The sequence below is a fragment of the Pygocentrus nattereri genome, chromosome 14, assembly GCF_015220715.1.
Source record: "Pygocentrus nattereri isolate fPygNat1 chromosome 14, fPygNat1.pri, whole genome shotgun sequence".
Taxonomy (NCBI): Eukaryota; Metazoa; Chordata; class Actinopteri; order Characiformes; family Serrasalmidae; genus Pygocentrus; species Pygocentrus nattereri.
This window is the reverse complement of record NC_051224.1, coordinates 15952893-15978183: the sequence shown is the minus strand read 5'-3', so window position 1 is coordinate 15978183 and position 25291 is coordinate 15952893. Positions and strand designations below refer to the sequence as shown.

At 38.0% G+C, this 25291-nt stretch overlaps 1 protein-coding gene across 1 annotated transcript in view; it reads left to right on the top strand.

Annotated features, from left to right (window-relative positions):
• The window catches only part of LOC108432049 (transmembrane protease serine 9-like), a 65639-nt gene extending 40716 nt beyond the window's left edge, over nucleotides 1-24923 (top strand). The window contains exons 8-15 of the mRNA XM_037544603.1: nucleotides 17265-17418; nucleotides 17503-17780; nucleotides 19512-19657; nucleotides 19757-20030; nucleotides 20174-20345; nucleotides 20464-20731; nucleotides 22904-22999; nucleotides 24427-24923. Of these exons, the coding sequence (XP_037400500.1) occupies nucleotides 17265-17418; nucleotides 17503-17780; nucleotides 19512-19657; nucleotides 19757-20030; nucleotides 20174-20345; nucleotides 20464-20731; nucleotides 22904-22999; nucleotides 24427-24765 (1727 nt within the window). The 3' untranslated portion in view covers nucleotides 24766-24923. The remainder of the gene's footprint in view (nucleotides 1-17264; nucleotides 17419-17502; nucleotides 17781-19511; nucleotides 19658-19756; nucleotides 20031-20173; nucleotides 20346-20463; nucleotides 20732-22903; nucleotides 23000-24426) is intronic.
• The last annotated feature ends 368 nt before the right edge of the window (nucleotides 24924-25291 follow it).

Below are 25291 nucleotides of genomic sequence, written 5' to 3'. Positions count from 1 at the left end.
CCTGATATCTTGTAAAGAGGACACATTGTAAACTGTATTGCCCAAATGCCACCTCTGCCATTAATCTATAAAACAATGAAGAACAACTCTTAAATACTTGATTAGTTCATGATTAATAGATCATAAAGTAGAAGTTTATAGATGTTTCAGTTTGAAAGTTTTTTTTGTCTAAAGAACACTTAAACTTTAATGTTTGCAAATATACTACTAACATATGAATTTTTATTGTAGTATGTACATAACTGATGAATAACTGCTGAATTCCTGAGCTATTCCTCATTTGTTAATCATGAAGTAAGTGCTTATAGGTGTCTTATAAAGTGCTGTTGATATATGAATTAATTATTTAAAGCTCTAAATGCATCATTAGTTCATGATTAGTTAATTATGAATTAAAAGCACATAAATGTTTTATAAATTAACGTTATTATAAAGTGTTACCGAATGTTCATATCATTTCTCTTGTGTTATGCACTCATGCACATTCAGATCTTTTAACGACTTGTCAGCTCAGCTAGAGATCACATCCTCTTTTAGTTTACTAAACAAATGAATTGTTAACTCACTATAAGTGCTGATATTACATGAACTGAGCATAGCTTTATCTTTCCTGTCTGCTAAAATGGCTGCTATGTAACTAGCGACAGCACTACCATTATCCCTTCACTCAGCCTGCATACACACTGATAACGAACAGATTTCTCAATAAAATGCCATTTTCGACACACGTATGCGTCAACATTGAAAATAAAACTATATTGAACAAATAACAGAACTCATATACAGTATTCCCACCTCAAAATTCTCATTTAATGAATGCAGAGGAAGAGAGTTGATTGCTCCGCTTACTCCTCCCTTCTCCCCTACACTACTGGCGAGTTCATGTATTGCAGCTTAAGAAATATTGGAATTGTTTTAAAACAGATTCACCGAATTAAACAGATGTGAATCTTCACACATTCTGACCTCATACCCACACAAGTCTAAAGTCACTATGGGCTATGTCAAGCATCAGCTGGAGTGAAGTAAAGCATGCCGCAACTGGTCTCTGTAGCAGTGAACACTTGTTCTCTGGCGTGATAAATCACACTGAACTATCCAGCAGTCTGACAGACAAATGGGTTTGGCACACACTACCTACTGGCATGCATATAACAGTAACGCTTCAAGGAGGAGGGATGATAGTCTGGAGCTGTTTTTCAGAGTTTGGGCCCCTTAATGCCAGTGAAGGGTAATGTTAATGCTACAGCATACAGAGACATTTTAGACCAATATGCTTCTAACTTTGCAGCAACAGAGCCCAGGCACACTGTAAACCCTAACATTGTATGTATTTTAAAAAATAAGTTGAAATTAATTAATTTCTCACATGTAGTAGATAAGCCACGTTTTAGTTTTCCTCCTGTCAGGTGAACACACAGTTCTAGAACATTTCCAAATAGCTGGGATTGATTCCAAGAAAACTGTTGTGGGGTTGGCTGATGGGGGTGGAGAATTTTCCTCACTTCTTTTCACATTTGTAGTAAGTATTGCCATTTAAAGTTGTATTCCAGTTCATTTTCTGAGATCATATTCAAAACTGATCGGGGAGGTGTTAGCATACAGTTTACACAGATAGCTATCCAGAGAACTTAGCTTTTGGAGCTGGATTAGCTGTTCAAATCGCTAGCATTAGCTAGTTTTCTGTATTTTGCAGAGGTTTGATTGAAATGGTTAAGGTTTCTCAACCACATTTCTTTTATGTATTGCTTTATTTGCTAGCTCGGTTAGCTGTTAACTTTGAATGGCCAATATTTAGCCAGCTATCTGGTTAGCTTGAAATAGTTGTGTTTTGGTAACATCATTTTACATTAAGTTAATTAAATCTATAGCGCTTGTGATACTTTTTACTCATTTTTCGGAGTCGATTTGTTCGTGTCAACTGATTGCTCCTAAGTCCAGAGGTGAGTTTGGCATGAAACAAAAATTTTTGTTTTGACACAAAAATAGCCTTGCAAAAAATCCCCACTGTGAAGTGTGGTGGTGGATGTGTGATGTTGTGGGGCTGCTTTTCTTCCAAAGACCTTGGACAGTTTATCTGGATACATAGTATCACAGACTCCATCAAGTACCAGCATAAATAAAATCTACACCTGACTGCATCAGCCAGGAAGCTTAAAGTGGGCCATAGTTTGGAACTTCCAGCAGGACAATGATCCAAAGCATGAAAATCAACACAAAAAATGGCTCACTGACCACAGGATTAAGGTTTTGCCCTGGTTATCCCAGTACCCTCACCTAAACCCCCTAGAAAGCCTGTGGGCTGAAGAGAAGAGTCCACAGTATGGACCTCAGAATCTGAAGGGTCAGGAGAGGTTCTGTATGGAGGGTCTCAGATCCTTTGTTATGTGTTCTTCAGTCTCATTAAGTGTTACAAGATTTAGAGCTGTTGTCTTTGCAAAGGGAGGCTGCACAAAGTATTAACTGAAGGAATGCCAACAATTGTGGCACACAGATTTTAGAAAAGAAAAATGTATTTCCTGACAAGATTTTAGGTTTTTTATTCTGTCACTGTACGTTAAATAAAGCTTAGATATTTGTTAATATTTTAAATGAAAGATCAAAATGATCAACAATGTTTTTACAGCCTGTTTTGCTCATGTTTACCAGGGGTGCTAACATGCCTTTACTAAAGAATCTTTGAAGAACTCTCTTTTTTTTTAAGTGTATGTAATGCATATGGGACTAAATTATTCTTAGATAAAAGTATTTAAATAAATCCGTATGTATACGTTTGTGTTGAATTACGGATTTTGTTCAAAGAAAAAAAAAAGGTAAACAACCACTGAAGTGAACTACTTTACATTTCTTTTGGTGTAAAGTGTCAGACTAACTCCTAGAACCCTATAATAATCTGGTTTGTGTATTTGTCAGTTACAATTAAAACTACAATAATAAAAAGACATCACATGACTTATTATCAGGAGGCACTGGGCTACTCAGATATGACATTATTTGACATGCTAACATCTGTGATATCTTCATGACTTGAAGACATTTACTTTAAATTTTATTAAACTTTTATTTAAATTTTTGCTTATACAGATCTTGAAGACAAGTGTGACCTCTTTTTGATATCTTTTTGTTTAGAGTGTCTGTGAGCTAAAAGTGCAAGAATTTTGATGGTGCATTCTATTGCTTATTGAGTAAAAATAAATAATTATTAATAATACGGTGGCCATGTTTTTTTATTGATTTTCTGTCCACACAGAGCAAGACAGGCTTCATTTTTTATTTCAAATCGAGTTGCATGTTGCACTGTGTCACTCTTTTAATTCTTTATTATAATATCACAGCTAAAAGCAAAAATAACAGTAGTAGAGTCGATTTTGGATGGTTTTTGGAGCTGGATTACTGGCTGACGGTTGGTCACAACTGGATTATTCACTTTTGCTGATGTCAAAGCTTGTGCTTAGTGAGGGCTGGGTCTGCTGAGTGTTCCGATATCTGTACCATGTCTGGAGCTTAAACCATTCTGAAGGCTATTAGACAGTTATGCATGTTGCTCAAAAAATGGCTAATTATGTCTGATTGTCAAACCTTGAGTTGAAACTCAACAATATGTTCCTCTAAGCAGCTGGCAGAGGACCTGAAAATGAAGCTAATTGGTGGCTAAACAATATAATATATAGCCAGTAAACAATATACAATACACAAAATGTATGTATGGAATTATGGAAAATTACACAGTAATTTAATTTGTACAATCTTACAGAGAGTCTATGACATTCACTTGTCAGAAGAGTTTAGATAATACATCAGGGATGTGTGTGTGCACGTGTACATGTAGGTGGGCGGGTGTGCATGTGTGTATGTGGATTATACGTCACTTCTGGCAGCTCTGATAGTAGAGAGCACAACACTTGTACTAAAACCTGCATGGTAGGTTTTTTCTATGACCTGTGAGATTAACTACAAAGACTCAAGTAGCACTACCTGCCAGTCAGGAAGAAGAAGAACAACTCAAGTACAGGAAAACTTCACACCTCTCTGTGGTCTTAATTTTCTTTTTTCATCATAAATTCTCCATTTTATGTTCTGTTTGGTTGTAGATGACCAAGACCATGTGTGTTGAATGTATTCCGGTGTTTTCACTTAATATTATCATCAACACAGCATTTAAAAGTCCACCAATTGCTTTGAATGTCTTGAGACCGTTGGCTTTGAAATGAATCCTGCAAAACTTCTTTTTGTTTGTCATGACCATCACGGCCATATGAATGGAAATAAATTGATATGAATGGAAATAAATTCCTAAGCATCTCTTGTTTTGTTGCCTCTGAAAACACGTGAAGAAACTATCTGCACGCATCAATCCACATATTTTCTTAGCAGATTTTGTTTTTGTCTCTAAACCTGTTTTTGTAATCACAGAATATACTTCTTGGAAAATGGCATGTGGACAGCTAAGTCACGCCTCAAACCTGGCCGGCATTATCGATGTACCAGATATCAATTTTAATTCAACAAAATGTGACAATTAGCATGCAAGTATTTCACTGTCAACTAATGCTTTATTTTATGAGCTCTTCTGTCAGCTATATAGCCACAGTTAACAGTGGGAGGTTGCAAATTATAATATGAAAAGGGCCATAACCAACAACAGTTATAATCCATATTGACATGACCATTTCCCAACTTCTCTTCAGCCCATACAGTGAGACATGCTGTTGTACATTGCCTAAGATTGAGATATGTAAATAATATTTTTTCATTGGCTTCCCTGTATTGTGTCTTATTCAGAAAACAGTCTAGGCTGAAACAATCTTTACAACTTCAACTTCATGGGTGGGCTAATTTGCAATAGGCTGAATAGCTGTTTGTTAATATATCGTTGCTTTCCAAAGGAAAACCCAATTTTCAATTTTTACTTTTCTCCATTGACAGCTGCCCTTTACATTCTATGAAAATTTCATGATATGGGGACTAACTGAAATGCTCTAAAATAACTTGGAACACAATTTACTTACATTAAATAAAAAATAAAAAAGCCCAAATGATGAATTAGCTAAGTTAGCAGGCTAGCTATTAAGCTAGCAAGCGGACCGTAGCGTTAAACTGGTCGGCTAGCTAAAATAACACCATAGCTTGATGAAAATCAAATGTAAACTATTCCCCACTTGCCCCAAACGTAGGTGAGCAGCGAAAAGTTTGATTTTTAACTTTTTACTGATGCTACAAGGACAATTTAGCTGCTATCTAACAAGCATTAGAACACAAGTTATCATCATGCTGACTGTACGCTAATGTTACTTATTCAAATGGGTCATTAGCTTCCTTAGATACCTGGGGTTTTGACACTTACCTATACAAATTGATATGTCGCTAGATAACTGATGGCTTTATGCTTTTTTGAGTTTAGGAACTACTAGTTACCTATGTTAGCTAGCTATCACATTAGCCTCGTAGCTCTGGAGCAAAACAAAAAAAAAGCTACTTTCACACACCTTAAAATATTAAGTTATATGCATATGATTATATGCATATATTTCCAACTTACAAACATGTCAAATTGGCAGTACCAATGTGTTATGAACACCAGGGTGGGCGTTTCAAGCAAGATTCCTTCCTGTTCCATGTACTGCAAAGGTTAGCATTTTTGCTTTGTTAACACTCTGAATTCACCTTATGTAGACATATTAAATGAGTTGAATCCGGTATCTTTCATGAGGAGGAGGAACACTAACGTTAAACTCCGCAGGGCTGTGACCCAGAAGGAACCGGCATTAGAGTGAACACTCTGTTAACATTGGTCATTCAGACACAAAAAAGACTTTTTAACTTAGTTTTGGGGCAGTTTATTCTTCTTGCCCTCTTTTCTTCTTTCTATAGTTTTGTAGCAATTTCTTTTTTCAGCCATCTTTTCTTTTTCTAGCTTTCGTTTTCTTTTGTTCAAATTCCCATCTGGGCTGCATACCATACCAGTCACCCCTCAACAAAAGTGTGACAGAGGCTAGTATTTGCCACAACCTTAAGTAGGGGGGTCCGCAGGTGTGTCGGGTTGGACCTAATCAGCCCGAGGGCTTCTGGGAATTGGAGTTCCCTGAACTTATGGCCCCTTTCTGCCGTCGCCCTCTGCTGGCATCTGGCAGTGCAGGCTGGATCCTTACAGTCACTCCCTTTTGGGGCATTTCAGTCTTTTGTTCTTAAAGGGGAATTCCACCAATTTTTCTAAATTTCTTATTAATTCTGTTTTTGAAATGCGAACAAAGTTATTCAGAGTGGTTTGACATGGAATGGGCCATTATCAAGAAACTTATATTTCTTTACAGTGGTGGTAAAAGGTGATTTATTTGCTATCCAGCAGCACCAGTGACCCTACACAAGTCTTTTTACATGAAACATTGATGGTTAAATTGTCATAAATTTGAGAAATAATATTTTTGGGGGCTATTTTGCCTTACAATGCTCTGAATGCACACTCCACTGTGAGTGGATTTAAATAGATTCAAATACATTTAAGCCAAAATTTATTAAAAAAAACTCTCATATAATTTTGTCAGACATCAGTATTTTGTACCAAACCATTCTGAATGACTTTTTTACATCTCAACCACTTAATTATGTAGAATTTTAGAAAAATCAGTGGAGTTCCCCTTTAAGTGAACAGGGTTGGTCCCTAAAAATGTTTAATTTACTTTTTACAAATCAAAGGCCTTGACATCACTTCACACACATACAGAAACAATATAAGTGTGAGTCAATCGCGACCTCCAAACTTCATGTGAGCCTTCAGAGTAGCTCAAGAACAGCGTAAAGACCTTCATGGAATGAGCTTCCAAGGCTGAGCAGCTGCATCCAAGCCTTATATCACTAAGTGCAATGCAAAGCGTTGAATGCAGTGGTGTAAAGCACCGTCACTGAACTCTAGAGCAGTGGAGACGTGTTCTCTGGAGTGATGAATCACGCTTCTCCGTCTGGCAGTCTGATGGATGTGAGTCTGGGTTTGGTGGTTCCCAGGAGAATGGTACTTGTAAGTGTAAAGTTTGGTGGAGTGTGTGGGGTTGTTTTTCAGGAGTTGGGCTCGGCCCCTTAGTTCCAGTGAAAGGAACACTTAATGCTTCAGCAGACCAAGAGATTATGGACAATTTCATGCTCCCAACTTTGTGGGAACAGTTTGGGGATGGCCCCTTCCTGTTCCAACATGACTGCACACCAGTGCACAAAGCAAGGTCCATAAAGACCATGAGTTTGGTGTGAAAGAGCTTGACTGGCCTGCACAGAGTCCTGACCTCAACACCTTTGGCATGAATTAGAGCAGAGACTGCGAGCCAGGCCTTCTTGTCCAACATCAGTTTCTGACCTCACAAATGCGCTTCTTGAAGAATGGTCAAAAATTCCCATAAACCCACCCCTTAAACCTTGTGGAAAGCCTTCCCAGAAGAGTTGAAGCTGTTATAGCTGCAAAGGGTGGGCCAACATCATATCAAACCCTATGGATTAATAATGGGATGTCACTCAAGCTCATATGCATGTGAAGGCTGACGAACGGATACTTTTGGCAATATAAAAAATAGAAATACTGTTAATGATCCATTTCACACCAGACCACTCTGAATAACTTTGTTTACATCCCAACCATTGAATTATGCAGGAACTTGTAAAAAAAACATATGTGGAGTTCTTCTTTATGAGCAGTAGTTCCTAACTTTTATCCTGAGTACCCCGACTTGTGTGTTTGTGTTTCCTACTTCAACACAATAAGCCCCTGTTTATTAACTAATTAATTGATTAATTAAGTCTGCTCCTGGAGAGAAAACACCAAAATAAGGTGCTCTTTATAACATAATTTGCCAGTTATCAGGACTACTGGCAAGCAAACGAATACTGTACTGCTCTGATAAATATTTTATTTTTTAATATAATTGTTTGTATTGCAATGATTAAGGTATGCTGAAATTTTGTAGATTTATAATTTAAGACAGTACATGAACATGTGTGACACACATACTCAAGTTTTTTTTCTCCCTTTTTGCGTCTTAATCTTTGCATTTTAAAGCGAGCTCATGCAAGAATCCACATTTGAAGTACCGTGAACATAATTCTCTACAGATGGATCAGCTATTAAAACCAATATCAGACCAATAATTTGATGAAAAATAGTATATCAGCCACTAATATGATGTAACCCTAATAATTTTGACAACAGCATTCAGTTGATATGATTTTAAACCATCTATATTGGCATTCATAATGAAATGCATAACTTCAACCACCACTACTGTTAAAGCACCCTTTCGTCTCTTTCTCTCTCTTTTGAATCTCTTAGTTGAAGAGATTGACAAGGAGAGCGTCCTTTTGCTGGTTCATGTAATAGGTCTGAGGCTGTAATAAAGTCCATCCATCCAGCCATCCATCCATTTTCTAAGCCGCTTCTCCGTCAGGGTCACGGTGAAATTAAAGTCATGCCTGAAAAAAACTGAATGAGGTAAGGCAGCCAAATTCACATGGGGTGAACCTGTTTTAAATGTAAATTTGCTGGGTGTAATATTGGTTATCTGTTTGCCCACCTCAGTGTCACTGCAGTGCCAAGAATGATAATACACCACCCAAATAATACCTGCTCTGTCCTGTAGGGGTCCTGATTATTGAAGAAAAGGGTAAAAGGGGGTTAACAAAGTGTACAGAGAAACAGATGGACTGCAGTCTGTAACTGGAGAACTACAAAGTGCACTTATACAGTAAGTGGAGCTGATAAGATGGACAATGAATGTAGATACAAGGAGTGTAGATACTTAATGAAGTGGCTTATCACCACATTTTTGGTGGTTAAAGCATTTTTTTTTTTGTGTGTAAGGATATAATATTGTGTAATGTAATTGAAGTCAAATTTAGCAATGGAATAGAATTGAAAAAAGATAACAACCCAGCGTTTGGTTCATTTACCCCAGCAGTAGAGTAAAAAGTAAGCAGCTGTTGGGTTAATTGCTTGTCCAAAAAAGCAGGGTCAGAATAATAACCCAAGGTACTGTGTTTGTCCAATATTGACCCAGAACTGGGTTATGAAAATGACCCAATTTGATCGATTTTCTATGAAGTTTTTTCATAGAGCATATATATATTTAAGCATATTTGTGACATTATCTGTGGTCAGGCCTTTGTACAACAAGGTTAGACTTTTTTTTAAGTTTTTGAATTATCACTTCCACTGAACTTTATGTTCAGGTGGATTTTATCTACTCATCAGAGACTTTTGCATAACCTTGTCATGTCCACTTTCAGCTCGAGTGCACAGTGTCATAAAGGAAAGGGGGCATAAATACTAATAAATTCTGAAATTCATGTAAATACCTCAATGGTTCTACTTTTCACGCAAATGCCGATAATATAATTTCAAATTAAACTCTTTGCATTGAACTAGAATGGAATGCAAAATAGAAGCATTTCCACTGATGGAACACATTGTACATTAAACAGCCCATATCATGGAAAACCAAATTGTCCCTGCTTTTTTGCATAAAAAGTTAGATGTAATACGTAAATTTTATTAAACATTCAAAACATACCATTTTTCCCCAGTCTATATGGTCCATATATTATGTGATGTCACAAAAAACAAACACATTTACAAATATTAACCCATACCACAGGGCAGTTTAGTCCTGCCTTACCATGTTACCAGTTATAAAGAGCATTTCAGCCCAGACCGCTTTTTGAATGAGCCACACACAGGACAGCCTCAAGAACAGAGCTCATTTACATATGTTAGACTTAAATGTACAGTAACAAGAACAGGTTTTGAAGTGATGTAGGTACATTAAACCACTTATAAATGGACCAGGAAAAAAAATTGCCCTTTACAGTTAAAAGCATCTTCCTTCTCTAAATCAGTTATAGTTTCAGAGATATATGTTTTTTTTTCACAGTGACCTGTGATTCTCAAAGAAGTCATTGCAGTCCATTTTGTTTGAGAAGACTACAGCATGTGAGAATGGTGCTGTCTTTTAGATGATTAGGATATTTATGTTGTTCATTACATTCAAGTAGAATGGGCTTCCTGCCAAGGCCTGCACAACCCAGACCAAACCTGCTTGACTTGTCCATCATTCCTACATACCTTTGTTTGACAGCACCATCATTTCTGTGAAAAACCCTACCATGATGTTGCAGATAAGAGAATAATGAATCTTGAAAACAGGAGTGTAGGCTTGGGTTGAGCTGCATAGTTTGAATATTTTCACAAACACGCATTCATTCTATAGTACAATGATAACAATAGAGTAGTTAGTAGTTATGTAACCCTCAAAGTTGCGTGTAGTTCGAAGTAACTCCAAGTCTCTTGTTCAGAGGGGTGGAAAAATATAGTCGGGTTACAAGATTGAGGTAGAACTTCTCTTTTATTTCCCACCGAATGGCTATGGACAGTACAATTAGCTACAGAACTGCTAACACCTTCTCTCTCTCCCCGGGGGTGTTTTCGTCCCGTCTGTGAGTGTGTGTCCCCCTTAATTGGTTCCCCCCCCGTAAGTCAGTACATAGGGACTAAATATCAGAGTTGTAATATTAACTACTGTTTTTAACAGATTCCCAAGAATATGCAGCATCTCACATTTTTAACTATACATATTTTAAACTAAAAATTTGTAACTATACAATGAACAATGAATAATAATGAATGAAAACGATAAACAACTTCTTGCCCTCTTACAGTTATTATGGGGTTAGTACGATGAAAAGGTGTTTTTTGTAAGTAGAAAGGAATATTTTGAAAAGTGTGTGCACCCTGGTGAGATAAGAATGACATTATCAATAAACCCCCAACACACAATTCACTAAAAACACATACATAGTATTGAGTATTTGCCTTTACTTACAAACCAGAGAAAACGTATATATATATATATATATATATATATATATATATATATATATATATATATATATATATTACTTTATTATGTTTATTTTCCACAGCACTTTTTAAAGATCACAATCTTTTGCACAACATTTTATGTGTAAACTTTTATGCCTTTATTAAGCATTATCAAGCCAGAGGCTATGAATTAATAGGCTGCTTATTCCTGCTTTATTAAGTAGTAACTGGGGTGAATTAAGCATTTACCAGAACACTTATCAAGCAATCATGGACGCAGCATGTTTTAGACCACAAGCATTGTTGCGAAGAAGAATGTTTCTGTGATGTTTCTCACCAGTTGCTCATGACTTAAATGTTGCAAGAGTGTATTTTTACATGCTTTTAGAGACAAGCTGCACAAAATAGACTCGAAGTTTAAAACTGAAATTTGTGGTTTGAATGGCCACACTGATTAACAGGAATGCTGTGATAGCTTCTGGTTTAAAATGCACTTGACTTTACATGTTCTCATGGGGAAAAAGGGAAAAAAAAGCCAAAACGGCTTGTTCCGTCTGCCACTATTACATTCACCTAAAAAAACTGGACTGACGTGCAAGAAATTACATCAGGTGAAAGAAATTACATTACAAGGTGAAAACTGAGGCAAATGTACAACGGCTCTATTCTAGAGCTATTCTAGTGACACTAATGTACTTTTTTGCAATGTTCATACAAGTAGGGGGTTCAGAATGTAAGTGTACAGGGATTTGAGGCTACAGCTATTTTTGTGACACTAATGTAATAAGGTACTTCTGTGAGCCGTGAACTGACAGCAAGGGAAAGTATTTCTTAGCAGAGGGAAAGGTCTCGTCCAATGAGTTGAGCTGATAGAAATGGAATGAAGGCCAACTTCAGTTGTTCAGGTTCAGTTGTTATCATCATTGCCTATTGTTCTTGACTTCTGGGAATTCTGCTGGTAGTGGAAGCCTTAATGCCTTAATGAGTTTTGCTATGATACAGTATCTGAAGTACCTGTAAAATACCTGAGAGCCTTCATCATTCAGGATATGTTTATTGAATAGATTTATTGTTGAATAGATTTATTGTTGTGTCTTGAAGGTAAATAAGGAAGTCATTGGAGCGATGACATAAGAGCCACATTTGGTGTTTTGGGTACAATTTGCTCATACTGGCCACTGAATGTTCAACATGGCAACTCATGGCAAAGAACTCTCTGAGGATGTGAGAAATAGAATTGTTGCTCTCCACAATGAGCCTAGGTTATAAGAAGATTGCTAACACCCTGAAACTGAGCTATAGCATGGTGGCCAAGGTCATACAGCAGTTTCCAGGACAGGTTCCACTCGAAACAGGCCTTACCAGGGTCGACTAAAGAAGTTGAGTCCACGTGTTCAGCGTCATATTCAGAGATTGGTTTCAAAAAATAGACGCATGAGTGCTGCCAGCATTGCTGCAGAGGTTGAAGAAGAGGGAGGTCAGCCTGTCAGTGCTCAGACCATATGCCGCACAATGCACCAACTCAGCCTGCGTGGACATCGTCCCAGAAGGAAGCCTCTTCTGAAGCTGACACACAAGAAAGCCTGCAAGCAGTTCGCTGAAGACAAGCAGTGCAAGAATATGGATTACTGGAACCATGTCCTATGGTCTGACGAGACCAAGATAAACTTGTTTGCCTCAGATGGTGTCCAAAAATTAGCCAAATTTGTGTCCCCGCCAAAAAAAGCATTTTAGAAGTAAATATGATATAATGGACCAGAACTCATAACCTGTCAATTACTGAAATTAAGCAGACAAAATATTAAATTTATGCCAGTCTAATGATGGAAGACAAGGAATGCAAATTTTACCAACTATTGACTGATGTCATTAGTTGATGATCAACATACACACAAACACACACACACACACACACACACACACACACACACACACACACACACACACACACACACACATCTCCTAAGCTGCTCATCCATCTGGGTTAAAGGGGGGAGTTGGAGGCCATCTCAGCAGCCATTGGGCAGAAGGTGGAAAACACCCTGAACAGGTCGCCAGTGCATTGCAGGTGAACATTCAGTTTATATTTAAAAAATGGGCTTTATTGAAAAACACAATTGTAGCTTAGCTATTTACCACCATCAGCTCCAACCCAAAACAGAGTGCTCTCAGCCGTACATGACACAGGAAATTAGGCAATATAAATATGGTGGGTGCTGTCCTACCTCAATCATTTTGGGGGGTTTAATATTTTAACACTAAGTTCCCACCCTAAGTGTAAATTGTGTAAATCCTTATTGTCCACTTGCATATCCTTCTCTGCACCAATGACAGACCTGAACATAAATACAAACAATCTCTGACAGGTCAGAGAAGTGGACAAGCAGCAGTCTGCATTTTCAAGGCTTGTGAAAAACATAACTGTAGCTTATTGTTCACCATTATCAGCTCAAATTGAATCAAAATCAAATGTCAGCTGCTGTTCATTTTGTACTTGTAATATTAGGAACATTAAAGTGCTAATTTACTGATGTAATTCCCAAAAATGATCCTAAAGTGATCCATCTTTGAATAGATTTAGATTCTGAATCAACTGCAGGTAGAATGCATACTGCTGATGCTGAAGTAGCAAATTCTCAAGTTCCAATGGGACTCAGATAAGGTGCACATGCGGCCACTCCATCAAACAATAATTTTAAAAGCACACTTTCATCCAGTCCTGGCAGGTTATCCTTGTCTAATTCCCTCTGAAAACCTATATAACTTAATTAAGCCGCATATTTATGGCTCTAGATATCAGTTTTCTTCCAAGGATGAACTGAGATGTTATTTCAGCATCAGCACTGTATTCTACCTGCAGAAATCAGAGTCTGACCAAATCAATAAATCAAAGACTGATCTTGGTTATATATAATCATGGCAATTACATCTCAATAAGTGCTGAATCATTAGACTGGAATCATAACATCATTTTGCCAGTTCTAAAGTTTGTACGTCTACCACCTCCATGAAAATATTGTTTGTACTGTTATTGCACAGATTTTGCATACTGGGATACATTCCAGTCCTTTCAGTCCTTTTTCTCCACGTACTGCTTTTTATAGTTTCAGTGTCTCAGTGTATTGTATGCCACAGTTGCCTCACTGTATTTTTCTCTCATGCACTCTTCCTCAACACATTGATATGACAATCTGACTTCTATGTACATAAATTCAAATTCTGATCAGATAACATAATAACAAACCCTGTGTGCCATATGAGTGTGTTTTTGAATGTGGTGAGGGGACTGTGGGGGTTGCGTGTGTAAGGATGGGTGTTTTTCTCATCTCTGTTGACCAATTTCTCTGTAAAGCACTGGGGATCAACTTTGTTGTGTTTAAAGAGCTTTACTTGACTTAATTTAAGCAAAATAGCAAAAGTATCAATAGTATTTTTCTCACAATGTCCAGAATGGGAAAATCATAGCATTGCCACTTTCAATTTTCTGAACAGCAGATAAAGGCCTATTCCAGTTTAATGTAACACAATGAATAGAAATTATTTATCTATTTAGAATTTCTGAATGTTAGCCTGCTCTTAGTCAATTGATGTGGTGTGTTCATTGTTTTTTTTTTCAGCAATGTGTTCACTGGTAATCAAGTATTACGCATCAAGAAGCAGAAACTGATAATGACACTAAATCACATGACAAAAAGGTTCTGCTTCACTGCTTTCTGGAGGTTGAAACACTCAATGTTGCTGCACTAAATGACTTGTCATTCTTGCATCTGCTACTTCCTTGTTTTCCTGACTTTGCCTTCATTTATTTTACTATTATCAGATTCATTGGCATATATGTGCTTAAGCTTACTGTGGCATCACTGACTGGGTGTGGCCAGAGCCACAAACATGCCTGAAAGTTGCCACCCGGAGAGCAGCATAGCTTTGTACTCTTTAAAAAAGACTGTGCATTATGTTTGATGTAATGAAACATGTTTAAATTCTTTATCTAGAATTACAGAGTTCGACTGTAAAAGTACACAAAAGTATGAAACTAATAAGATTTACCTTAAAAGTACAATGAAAAAGCAATAAATTGTTAGTATGGACATAAACCTTTATATAATGTGCTACATATTATTGTCATTTTACATACATTTGCATGTCATTTAAAAAAGCAGAAAATTACTTTATAAATAATACAGTATTTGTTCTATAAAAAATAAGAACTACATGTCATTTGTCATTGTTGGCATAATCCTTAAAATAATATCTGTTGATTTGCAAATATTATTTTAGAGTTTTGAATACAATAAAAAAAAAACAATAGAAAACTACTGTAAAAATTTAGGGCTATTTTCTTTCAAACAAGGACCTTTTTTACAATGAAAAGTGTATAAGCAATGTTGACTTCCAATGTTTACCAAATGAATAATCAATACAGAAGTGAATGATTGTTAAATGAAGCTTTACATTAATCAGAAATCAGTTTTGTCGTTGTACTTATATAAGTAGACAAGCAAGTTTCACATCACTTAAATCAGTTCTTCTACCAAGAGAGATCGATAGAGATAGAGATAGGGGATTGGGGGGGGGGGATATAAGTCTGATATGTGGTATTTTGAGTGGATCATTCTGAGTGGTGACGATGTTGAGGACACTGAGTTTGGTGCTTTTAATCGGCTTCCTAGCCAAAGGTAGGTTCCTAATTTGGCTTGTTCATATGTTTTTATGTGCTCCTGCTCATTTACCTACCGAATACAGATATGTGTTTGTTTCAGTTGAGAACCAGTTGAGAACCATTTATCAACTGAATACAGATATATGTTTATTTCAGACCAGTTGAGAACAGAACTCACATTACCAGTTCAACAGCTGGATTACTGGGTCCAGTAGCCCTTGTGTTACACGATGGATATATATCACTGTCTCAGTAAATGTTACTGAGAAATTGAGCATTAACATTGTTCTGTTTCTTTCAGGGTGCCACTCACAGTTGAATGGTAAGTTATTTCTTATTTGTACTGAATAATTAAACAATTTTCAACAATATAAAGCCAATTTGGTTACAGTTAAATGCATAAAGTGAATTTGGTATTCTAGTCCAGTGCAATTTTTTAGCTTTGAAATAATTAGTAGGAAGCTGTAAAGGAACGTTAGCTCCATTCTTCATTCTGGACTATCTATGAATGATTCTAAAATAACTGAGAAAGCTTTATAACAATCAGCTCCTTTGTTATAGTGGATAAAATAAGTATAAAATAATTTCAGTTTTTCCTCTTTCTTGACATTGACATTGAACCTACACTCACCTGCCACTTTATTAGGTACAGTTCAATTGCTTGTTAACACAAATAGCTAAGCAGCCAATCACATGGCCGCAACTAATGTTTTTGATATGTGGAGGTGGTCAAGACAACTTGCTGAAGTGCAAACCGAGCATCAGAATGTGGAAGAAAGGTGATTTAAGTGACTTTGAATGTGGCATGGTTGTTGGTGCCAGACGAGTATTTCAGAAACTGCTGATCTACTGGGATTTTCACGCACAACCATCTCTAGGGTTTACAGAGAACGGTCCGAAAAAGAGGAAATATCCAGTGAGTGGCAGTTGTGTAGACGAAAATGCCTTGTTGATGTGAGAGGTCAGAGGAGAATGGGCAGACTGGTTCGAGATGATAGAAAGGCAATAAAGTAATAAAGGCAATACCTAATAAAGTGGCCGGTGAGTGTATAAGTCTATACCAAAACAGTTTAAACTCTATGTAAATGAATTTGAACGATGTAAAGTTCATGCAACTTCCTTTACTTCACTGAAACCTAAATGAAACTAAATTGCACTCAAGCTGCATACTGTAAAGTGTCCTGCAACTCACTTGACACCAAGCCACAACAGCTGCAAGGATCTCAACTTTGTGAAAGAAGTTTCATGAAACAGCCAACCAGAATGGCAGTAATGCATCAGGTGATCATGTTGAATAGCATAATGTCACCAGATCAGAAACTAAAACAGAACCTTAACATACTCGCAGTAGATAGAAAAACTCAAATGTCATAAAGAAACTCAGATATGTTGAGAAAAGACCAATATATAGATATGAGGGAAAAAGAACGACAGTGACAGCTGGAAAAGTGATAAACATATTGCAAGTAAATAACTCATGGAAGACTATATGGAGGAGTCAAAGCATGCAACTAATTGCATTAAAATTTAATCACGTCAAGCAGACCTTAGTTTAAGAGAGAAGAAAGTGCCAGATGATGTAAGATGAAATCTTAATTTTTTTTGACAATTACAGGAAGAAATATGAGCAGTCCGTCTTTTTTGCTTTAGTCAGTCTCCTTTCATTACACTGTGTGATGCAGCCCACGCAATCCAGGTCAGTCACCCACCTAACTAGAATCTAATCTAAAGTTGCTCCTCTCTCTTTGTCAGTGTGTGGTGTGGCTCCTCTAAATACCAGGATAGTGGGAGGACAGGATGCTTCTCCAGGGTCTTGGCCTTGGCAAGTTAGTCTGAAGAATAATGATGGCCATTTCTGCAGTGGATCCCTCATCAACTCTAACTGGGTTCTAACGGCAGCCCACTGGTTTTCAAGGTGTCACACTGAACAAAAAGAGTCCCTTATAATACTGTGACAAGAACATTTAGCAGATGGTAATAAGCTTTCCTCTTTTTTCAGTTCTGATGCTTCACAAGTGACCGTGTATCTGGGTATGCAGGCACTGTCCTCAAGTAACCCAAATTCAGTGTCCAGATCTGTTTCTCAAGTCATTGTACATCCCAACTACAGTTCATCCACGAATGACAACGACATCGCTCTGCTGCAGCTGAACTCTAGCATGACCTTCACTAATTATATTAAGCCTGTTTGCCTGGCTGCAGCCAGAAGCACGTTCTTTAATGGCACTCTGACCTGGGTCACTGGCTGGGGAAACATCACCGTAGGTGGTGAGAAATGAGGAGACATACTTTATCAAACTGAATCAGATTGAGGCCACATCCTATGTACCTCATATGTTTGATTCACAACGCGTACTGTTCTGCATACACTTATACAGTGTAAGTGCCTAAAACAAATCCTTTAAAGTATTCTTTTAGTAAACGTCCATGAAGTTAGGTTATTTGCAGCTCTGCTAATATGTAATCCTACATTGTTTTAAGGGCCAGATGTACACATGAGTGCAAGTGCAGTGTAAAATGTGCTTTGATGCAACTTCAATAGGTGCCCACAGTGTGCCTGAATTTAACGTTCCATTTACTAAAACTGCAGCTTATCACACAAACTGGACGTAGTGTAGTCTGCTGTGTCTGCTGCTTTTTAATTAATGCAAAAACCTTCCCCTGCAAGTTGTTCAAACTGTAGTCACCTTGTTTGCAAGACCCCCCCACGTTTTCATGGCCCTTGCTCAAATGCTTATTGTTGTATGCAAAAGTTTGAGCGCTTCTGGTCAAAATGTCATGTCTTGTTGATTTTCTAAGTGAAGATAAGTTCACACATCCTCTTCAGAGAGCATACTTTTGTTTTTACTGTTTTAAATTGCTGAATTTAAGATCTTGGAAAATAAAAGATAAAATGTGGCCTGGGCAAAAGTTATGGAACATTTTATATTTTATTTATGTTTTTTCTGTAATGGGTTGGAGCAAGGAGGCGGACACATGTGCTGAGGTAAGCGACGTTTATTAAGGGCAAATCCAGGGTCATAGTCACAACGGTCCAGGGTCAAGCATCCAACACGGAGAGCAGGAGGGACAGACATGACGAAATGAACACTGAATCAAACATCAAACACCATGAGAATACATCCAAAAGTTCAGACAATTCAAACAAAGACCAGTAACCAGACAGGGGAAAACAGGGCTTAAATACATAAGAGTAAACGAGGGACAGGTGGAAACACAGGTGGAGACAATCAGGGAGAAGTAACCAAAACAAACGCACATGGGCTAAACCAAAACACAACAAGAACACATGGACAGGACTGGGAGGGGCCAATCGTGACATTTTCTAATATGTTAAACTCAGCAAATAAATAAAAATTCTGCGATAAAACGTCAAATGACGTCAAATTTACATTTATACTGCACATTTTAATGCTATTCATTTACTGAGTTTAACATACATAGTTTAACTTGATGTGCAGAAAAATGCCATATTTAAATTTCCCTGTAGAGGATGCATTAACTTATTTTCACTAAGAAAACAATAAAACCTGTCATTTTGTCCTTCAGATAGAGAAGGGCATTTTCCATTTTTGTTGCTAATAAAATCTTTGCTTTTGGTTTTTACAGTAAACATAGAATAGAGTCAGGCCATACTTTGCTGACCCATCATTTACAGTTTGGTGGCAATTAACACACCAAGTGTATGGATCCGGGCTAAAAACAAAGGCCTTTCTGAAGACTTTCTGGGTCAGGAAGATTAGGGTTGTATTAGACTTGATCTCTTTATGAGGGTGGATTTATAGGAGCAGAGTTGGCATCCCCATAACAAAGAGTGTAACATAATTACTTTCATGAGACGTGATCATTACACCACAGATTTAATTAGGTATTTCACACACAGTTGTATGCCAAAGTTTGTAGAGTCATATTTGCAATTAATGCGCATTTTCACACCTCAGTGCAATTTCACAAAATTGTTAAATGAGTCAAAATTATGTTCAATGTGTGTTTCCTCAGAAAGTCTCCCTTCTCCCGGGACCCTGCAGGAAGTACAAGTCCCAATTGTTGGAAACAGGAAATGTAACTGTTTATACGGAGTTGGAACTATCACTGACAACATGATGTGTGCTGGTTTGTTGGCAGGGGGCAAAGACTCCTGTCAGGTAATGTCTTCCTATTTTTCCATTGCTGCTTGCATTGTTCATTTTTCTATTTAAGGGTGCTCATTGTATACACGTGGATATCTTTTTGGTCTTATACAGGGAGACTCTGGAGGTCCACTGGTCAGCAAACAGAATGGTGTTTGGGTCCAGGCAGGCATTGTGAGCTTTGGTATTGGCTGTGCTCTGCCAAATTACCCTGGAGTGTATACTAGAGTGTCTCAGTACCAAGACTGGGTCAACCAGCAGATCACCAGCAACCAGCCAGGCTTTGTCACATTCACTTCCACTGGCACTGATGGAGACCTGAATGTGTCCTGTGCTGGCCTGCCTACAGTTGCTACAACCACCACGGTCTCTACAACTACTGCTTCACGTAAGGTTATCAGCATTTGCTGTGGACTGTGCCTAGAGAAGTCTTCTGTGACCAGAGCTTCATTATCAGGCAAAGGGAATAGTTCAAGGCACACTGCTAAGTAAAATTTGTCTTTAATTACTTTATTTCCTCTCTTCCTCCAGCTGTAGTGTGTGGCAGCGCCAAGCTGAATACCATTACAGGAGGCGGCAACTCTTTGGCATTTGCAGGTGTGTGGCCTTGGATGGCCAGCCTGCAACGTAATGGTACTCATGTCTGTGGAGGAACACTGGTAGCTGAGCAGTTTGTCTTGAGCTCTTCTGATTGCTTCTCAAGGTAAAAGCAACAGAATTAATTATATGAAACTCAAAAGTTAAGTCAGGAATTGAAACCACATCAGCACACATCAATGCTAATTGTAAGATTTGATATTCTACTGTACCTTATCTCACAGCTCCACCAATGCTTCTGACTGGACTGTAATTCTGGGTTGGCTCAAACAGAACGGCTCCAACGCCAATGAGGTTTCTGTCAATGTGACTAAAATCTCACTGAGCACTGGTACAGCAAACAACATAGCAGTACTGCAGTTGTCTCGCAAGCCAACACTCACAAACTACATTCAGCCCATATGTATGGACCTGGGGGACAACAGCTTCCCTGTCAACACTCAATGCTGGGTAGCTGGCTGGGGTTCTGGAGGAGGAGGTATGTTTATTTCTGTGTGCTGTATAGCCTGGTTTTATGAACCATGTCTAATATTGTAAAATACTTGCTATTCACATACACTATATTGCCAAAAGTATTCACTCACCCATCCAAATCATTGAATTCAGGTGTTCCAATCGCTTCCATGGCCACAGGTGTATAAAACCAAGCACCCAGGCATGCAGACTGCTTCTACAAACATTTGTGAAAGAATTGCCAACTTTTTGCAGAGATCACTTCAGACCTCAAAACTTCATGTGGCCCTCAGATTAGCTCAAGAACAGTGCATAGAGAGTTTCATGGAATGGGTTTCCATGGCCGAGCAGCTGCAGCAAGCCTTACATCACCACGCATCGAATGCAGTGGTGTAAAGCACCGCCACTGGACTCTAGAGCAGTGGAGACATGTTCTCCAGAGTGATTAATCACATTTCTTCATCTAGCAATCTGATGGATGAGTCTGGGTATGGTGTTGGCTGCATTGTGCCAAATGTAAATTTTGGTGGAGGGGGGATAATGGTGTGGGGCTGTTTTTCAGGAGTTGGGCTCGGCCCCTTAATTCCAGTGAAAGGAACGCTTAATGCTTCAGCAGACCAAGAGATTTTGGACAATTTCATGCTCCCAACTTTGTGGGAACAGTTTGGGGATGGCACCTTCCTGTTCCAACATGACTGTGCATCAGTGCACAAAGCAAGGTCCATGAAGACATGGATGTGTGAGTTTGATGTGGAAGAACTTGACTGGCCTGCACAGAGTCCTGACCTCAACCTGACAGAACACCTTTGCGGTGAATTAGAACAGACGTCCAACATTAGTGTCTGACCTTACAAATGCATTTCTTCCAGAAGGTCAAAAAATTCCCTAAACATTGTGGAAAGCTTTCCCAGTAGAGTTAAAGCTGTTATAGCTGCAAAGGGTGGGTCGACATCATATTAAACCCTATGGTTTAAGAATGGGATCTCACTCAAGTACATATGCGTGTGAAGGCAGACAACCGAATACTTTTGGCAATATGGTGTATATGATATACATAATCATTAAATTATGTATTAATCCTTAATCTACTTTATGAATTCAAAATGTAAAACAATCTACTTTTAACAAGCTACATTGCTTGGTATAATAGCTTGTTTATTATGATCATTAATGATGAGATGTTCACAATTCGCTTCATGCAAGTCCCAAGTTGAGTCTCGTGTTCCTGGAGATCCATGGAATTTTTGTTTAGTCTCATTATAGCTGCTGCTGCATTGTGCCAAAGTAAACCCCTACTTTAAATCTATCAGCTTCAAACAAGGACTCTTTATTTTATAGAAGAATGTCTGAATGACAGGCCTGAAGCACTACACACAGTAAGTGCAATATTTCAATGAATGAGGCAAAACAACTTAAACCAGTAGGTCAGTCTGTAGTTTGTGTAGCAACTGTGATAGTTAGCTTGCATAATAGCCAATACAGTTTTAGTATGTTTTAAGGGAATACAATCTGTAACGTACTAAAACTTCAGCTGGATTAGCTGACCACTACAGGTAAATGAGACAATACACTAGCTAGAATACTTGCTATCCACACTACATGGTAGCCAATCATTTCGACTTGTTTTGACCCCTTCAATTCAAAACAGCAACTACTGCAATTAAGGCTTTATTCTGTCCGTCAGACAAAGTTTTTGCTATAATGAAAGGCTCAATGTTTGAAGCTACACCTGATGCCACTGCAAGCTGCGAGAGAACGGCATTATAAAACCTACAGACAAAATCACTCATTTAGTTGTGTGACAAGGTTTTATACAAACCATCTAATTCATTATTCATCACATTAAAATTGACACAGCTAATTCAGTCCATTGTCTCAGGCTGAAATTTCATGACTCTTAAGTCTCAAGTTGCGAGTCATTTAAAGACAAATCCGAGTAAGGACAAAGTCGAGTTGTGAGACACGTCAACATGCAATTCAAGTCTGAGTCTTTTAATTAAAGCCTCATCTCTGATTACTAAATCAATACACTATTCATTGAACACTGGCATATTTTATCATACTGTATTTATGCTATTGTATCTAAACACCCCTTGACTGTAAAATCGCTGTAAAGCCATTGCTTCTTCAATGCATGTGTCCATTTCCAATGGATATCACATTTTATTTTTTCTTCTTCTTCATATTTGTTTTCCTTCTGCTGTACTTGAGCAGACTCTTCAGCAGTTTAACACCACTATACTGAACTGTGGCAATGCATCCTCATCTAACAGCAGCATCTGCACAGGAATCATGCCCTTAGAACAGGTCTGTATATTAACATGCTTTTAAATCCTTCTGGAATCCATTTTATTATTACACTACAATGAATTTACAAAGTACAAAAAGCACAGAAGCTACAAAGCACTGCCTGGATCGCTTTTCTACTAATATGAAAAAGCAAGTCAGGTCACACGCAAACTGTAAATATTACAATACTGGTACCACTATGTACTGTTTTATATCTGATTGTACTGGATAACTAGAAACCTAAGCTAGATACATAGATTAGACAAATTTCTCAACATTTCAGTCCAGGAGGCTGCTTGTCTTAGCCCTAGGTAGGTAGGTAGATAGAACTTTATTGATCTTGAAGGGAAATTGCAGTGTTTCAGTAGCAAGACATAAAATTGCACATAAACTTACATATAGTATGCAGAAAATAAAAAAGAGAAATAAAAATAGACATAAGTATAAGAGAAGAAATAAAAGTACATCTATTATATTTACATGGCTTATGAGACAGATTTGTTGTATTTATGTGATAACAGGCACTGAGCGGTATGAGGTAAGTAAAAGCACAGTGAGTACAGACATAACTAGGGAGTAGCCATATTACAGTGTAAAGTGCATAGTAAAAGTATCATTACAGCAGCAGGTTATGATGTATTGCACAGTGTGTGTTAACAGGAGAGGAGATGCAGTGATGTAGTTCAGCACAGTTCACACAGCAGGAGATCAGTACAGTCTCTGCAGTAAGGAGAATTGTTGTAGAGCCTTATAGCAGTAGGTCAGATAGATCTCACACTGCGCTCTTTAGCGCAGAGCATCTGTAACAGTCGGCCACTGGATGTGCTTCTCTGTTTATCCAGTGTAGCATGCAGGGAGTGTGAGGTGTTATCCAATATGGCCAACAGCTTGGTGAGCATCTCTTGTTTTGCCACAAACTTTGCTTTGGAGGCAGAGAATCAACAGGCGGACATTTCCTAAATCTCCTTAAATCCACTCATTAGCTAAGAAGACTTCCACTAGCTGAGAATATAATTGTTTACAAATGCATTTTTTTAAATCCTTACTGTTCATTAATGTTATCAAATGTTTTGGCCTAATTTTTAATCATAGTTTGCATCTTACAAAAATGCTAATAGTAATAGTCTACTTAGCTCCTCCACGTCCCTGAAGGAGAAGCAGCTTAGTAGGGGTGTGTGTGTGTGTGTGTGTGTGTGAGTGTGTGTGTGTGTGTGTGTGTGTGTGTGTGTGTGTGTGTATGTACTTAGCTGCTGAAAAGCTACTAGTTTCACAGAGCTGATGTTGGCAAACCTTACTGAAGGTTAGTTACCATGAGATGTTGGATATTTGGTGGTAGTTTGGTTTTATTTAGTTCTTTAGCCGTTTGCAGTACATTGCTGTCTCCACATTGTAGGCAAAATATGTTTGTGGAACAATGGCTCATAATCTTTCTCTCTCACTCTCAGACTAATAAAGGAGGTCCTCTGATGTGTAAGATTGGACAATCATGGGTCCAGGCTGCGGTTTTGACCCTGTCCAACGAAAGTGGAACTAACACTAGCTCCAGTAACAGCACCAAGACAATTCGTGCCTCAAATGTCCAGCTCTTCACTAAAACCTCAAGCTTCTCAGGCTTTCTGAATAGTGTAGTGGGTACCTTCCCTCCCAAAGCCAGCACCACATCTGCGACGACCACCATCACCGCCAAGCCTGTCGTGGTTAGTGCAGCTGAGTCATGTTCATTGCTCTCCATCACGTCTCTCCTTCTGCTTTCACTTCCTGCTCTCTTTCAAATGTTCAGTTAAGAATGAACGTTAGTTAATAGAAGCACTCAGGAAAATGAAGAATCGACTCAGCATTGAAAGACTAAATATAACATCTCTAATATCTCTCAAATTTAAAGACAAACTTTTAAAGGTTAACAATCTGTGCTATCTGGGTTGAGGGATTTTGAAGCTAGAACATTTTCTATTAAAAAAATTAAGTAAAACATTTTGTATTTATCTCTATCTAACTTGGCACTTGAAGTAACTGCATAAGCCCGACACACTAATTAGTGTCGATGTTTAAAGGTGACATGGTTTATGCAACACACCTGTTATGTGCAACAAACAATAGTTCGAAACGAACATAGAATACCTGGCTTTGCTGGTCATTTTTGAAGTTCAAGAAAGCCAAAGTCTGACTTTAGCACCTTTCTCAGTAAAGACCCTGAAGCTGAGGCCTATATCCTGTTATCTTAGTCCATTTTTAAAGCATGCCAGTACATCTTAATTGTCTTACTTTTCTGTTCTTGTTTACTTTGACTTGTGCCATTTTCTATGCTTCATT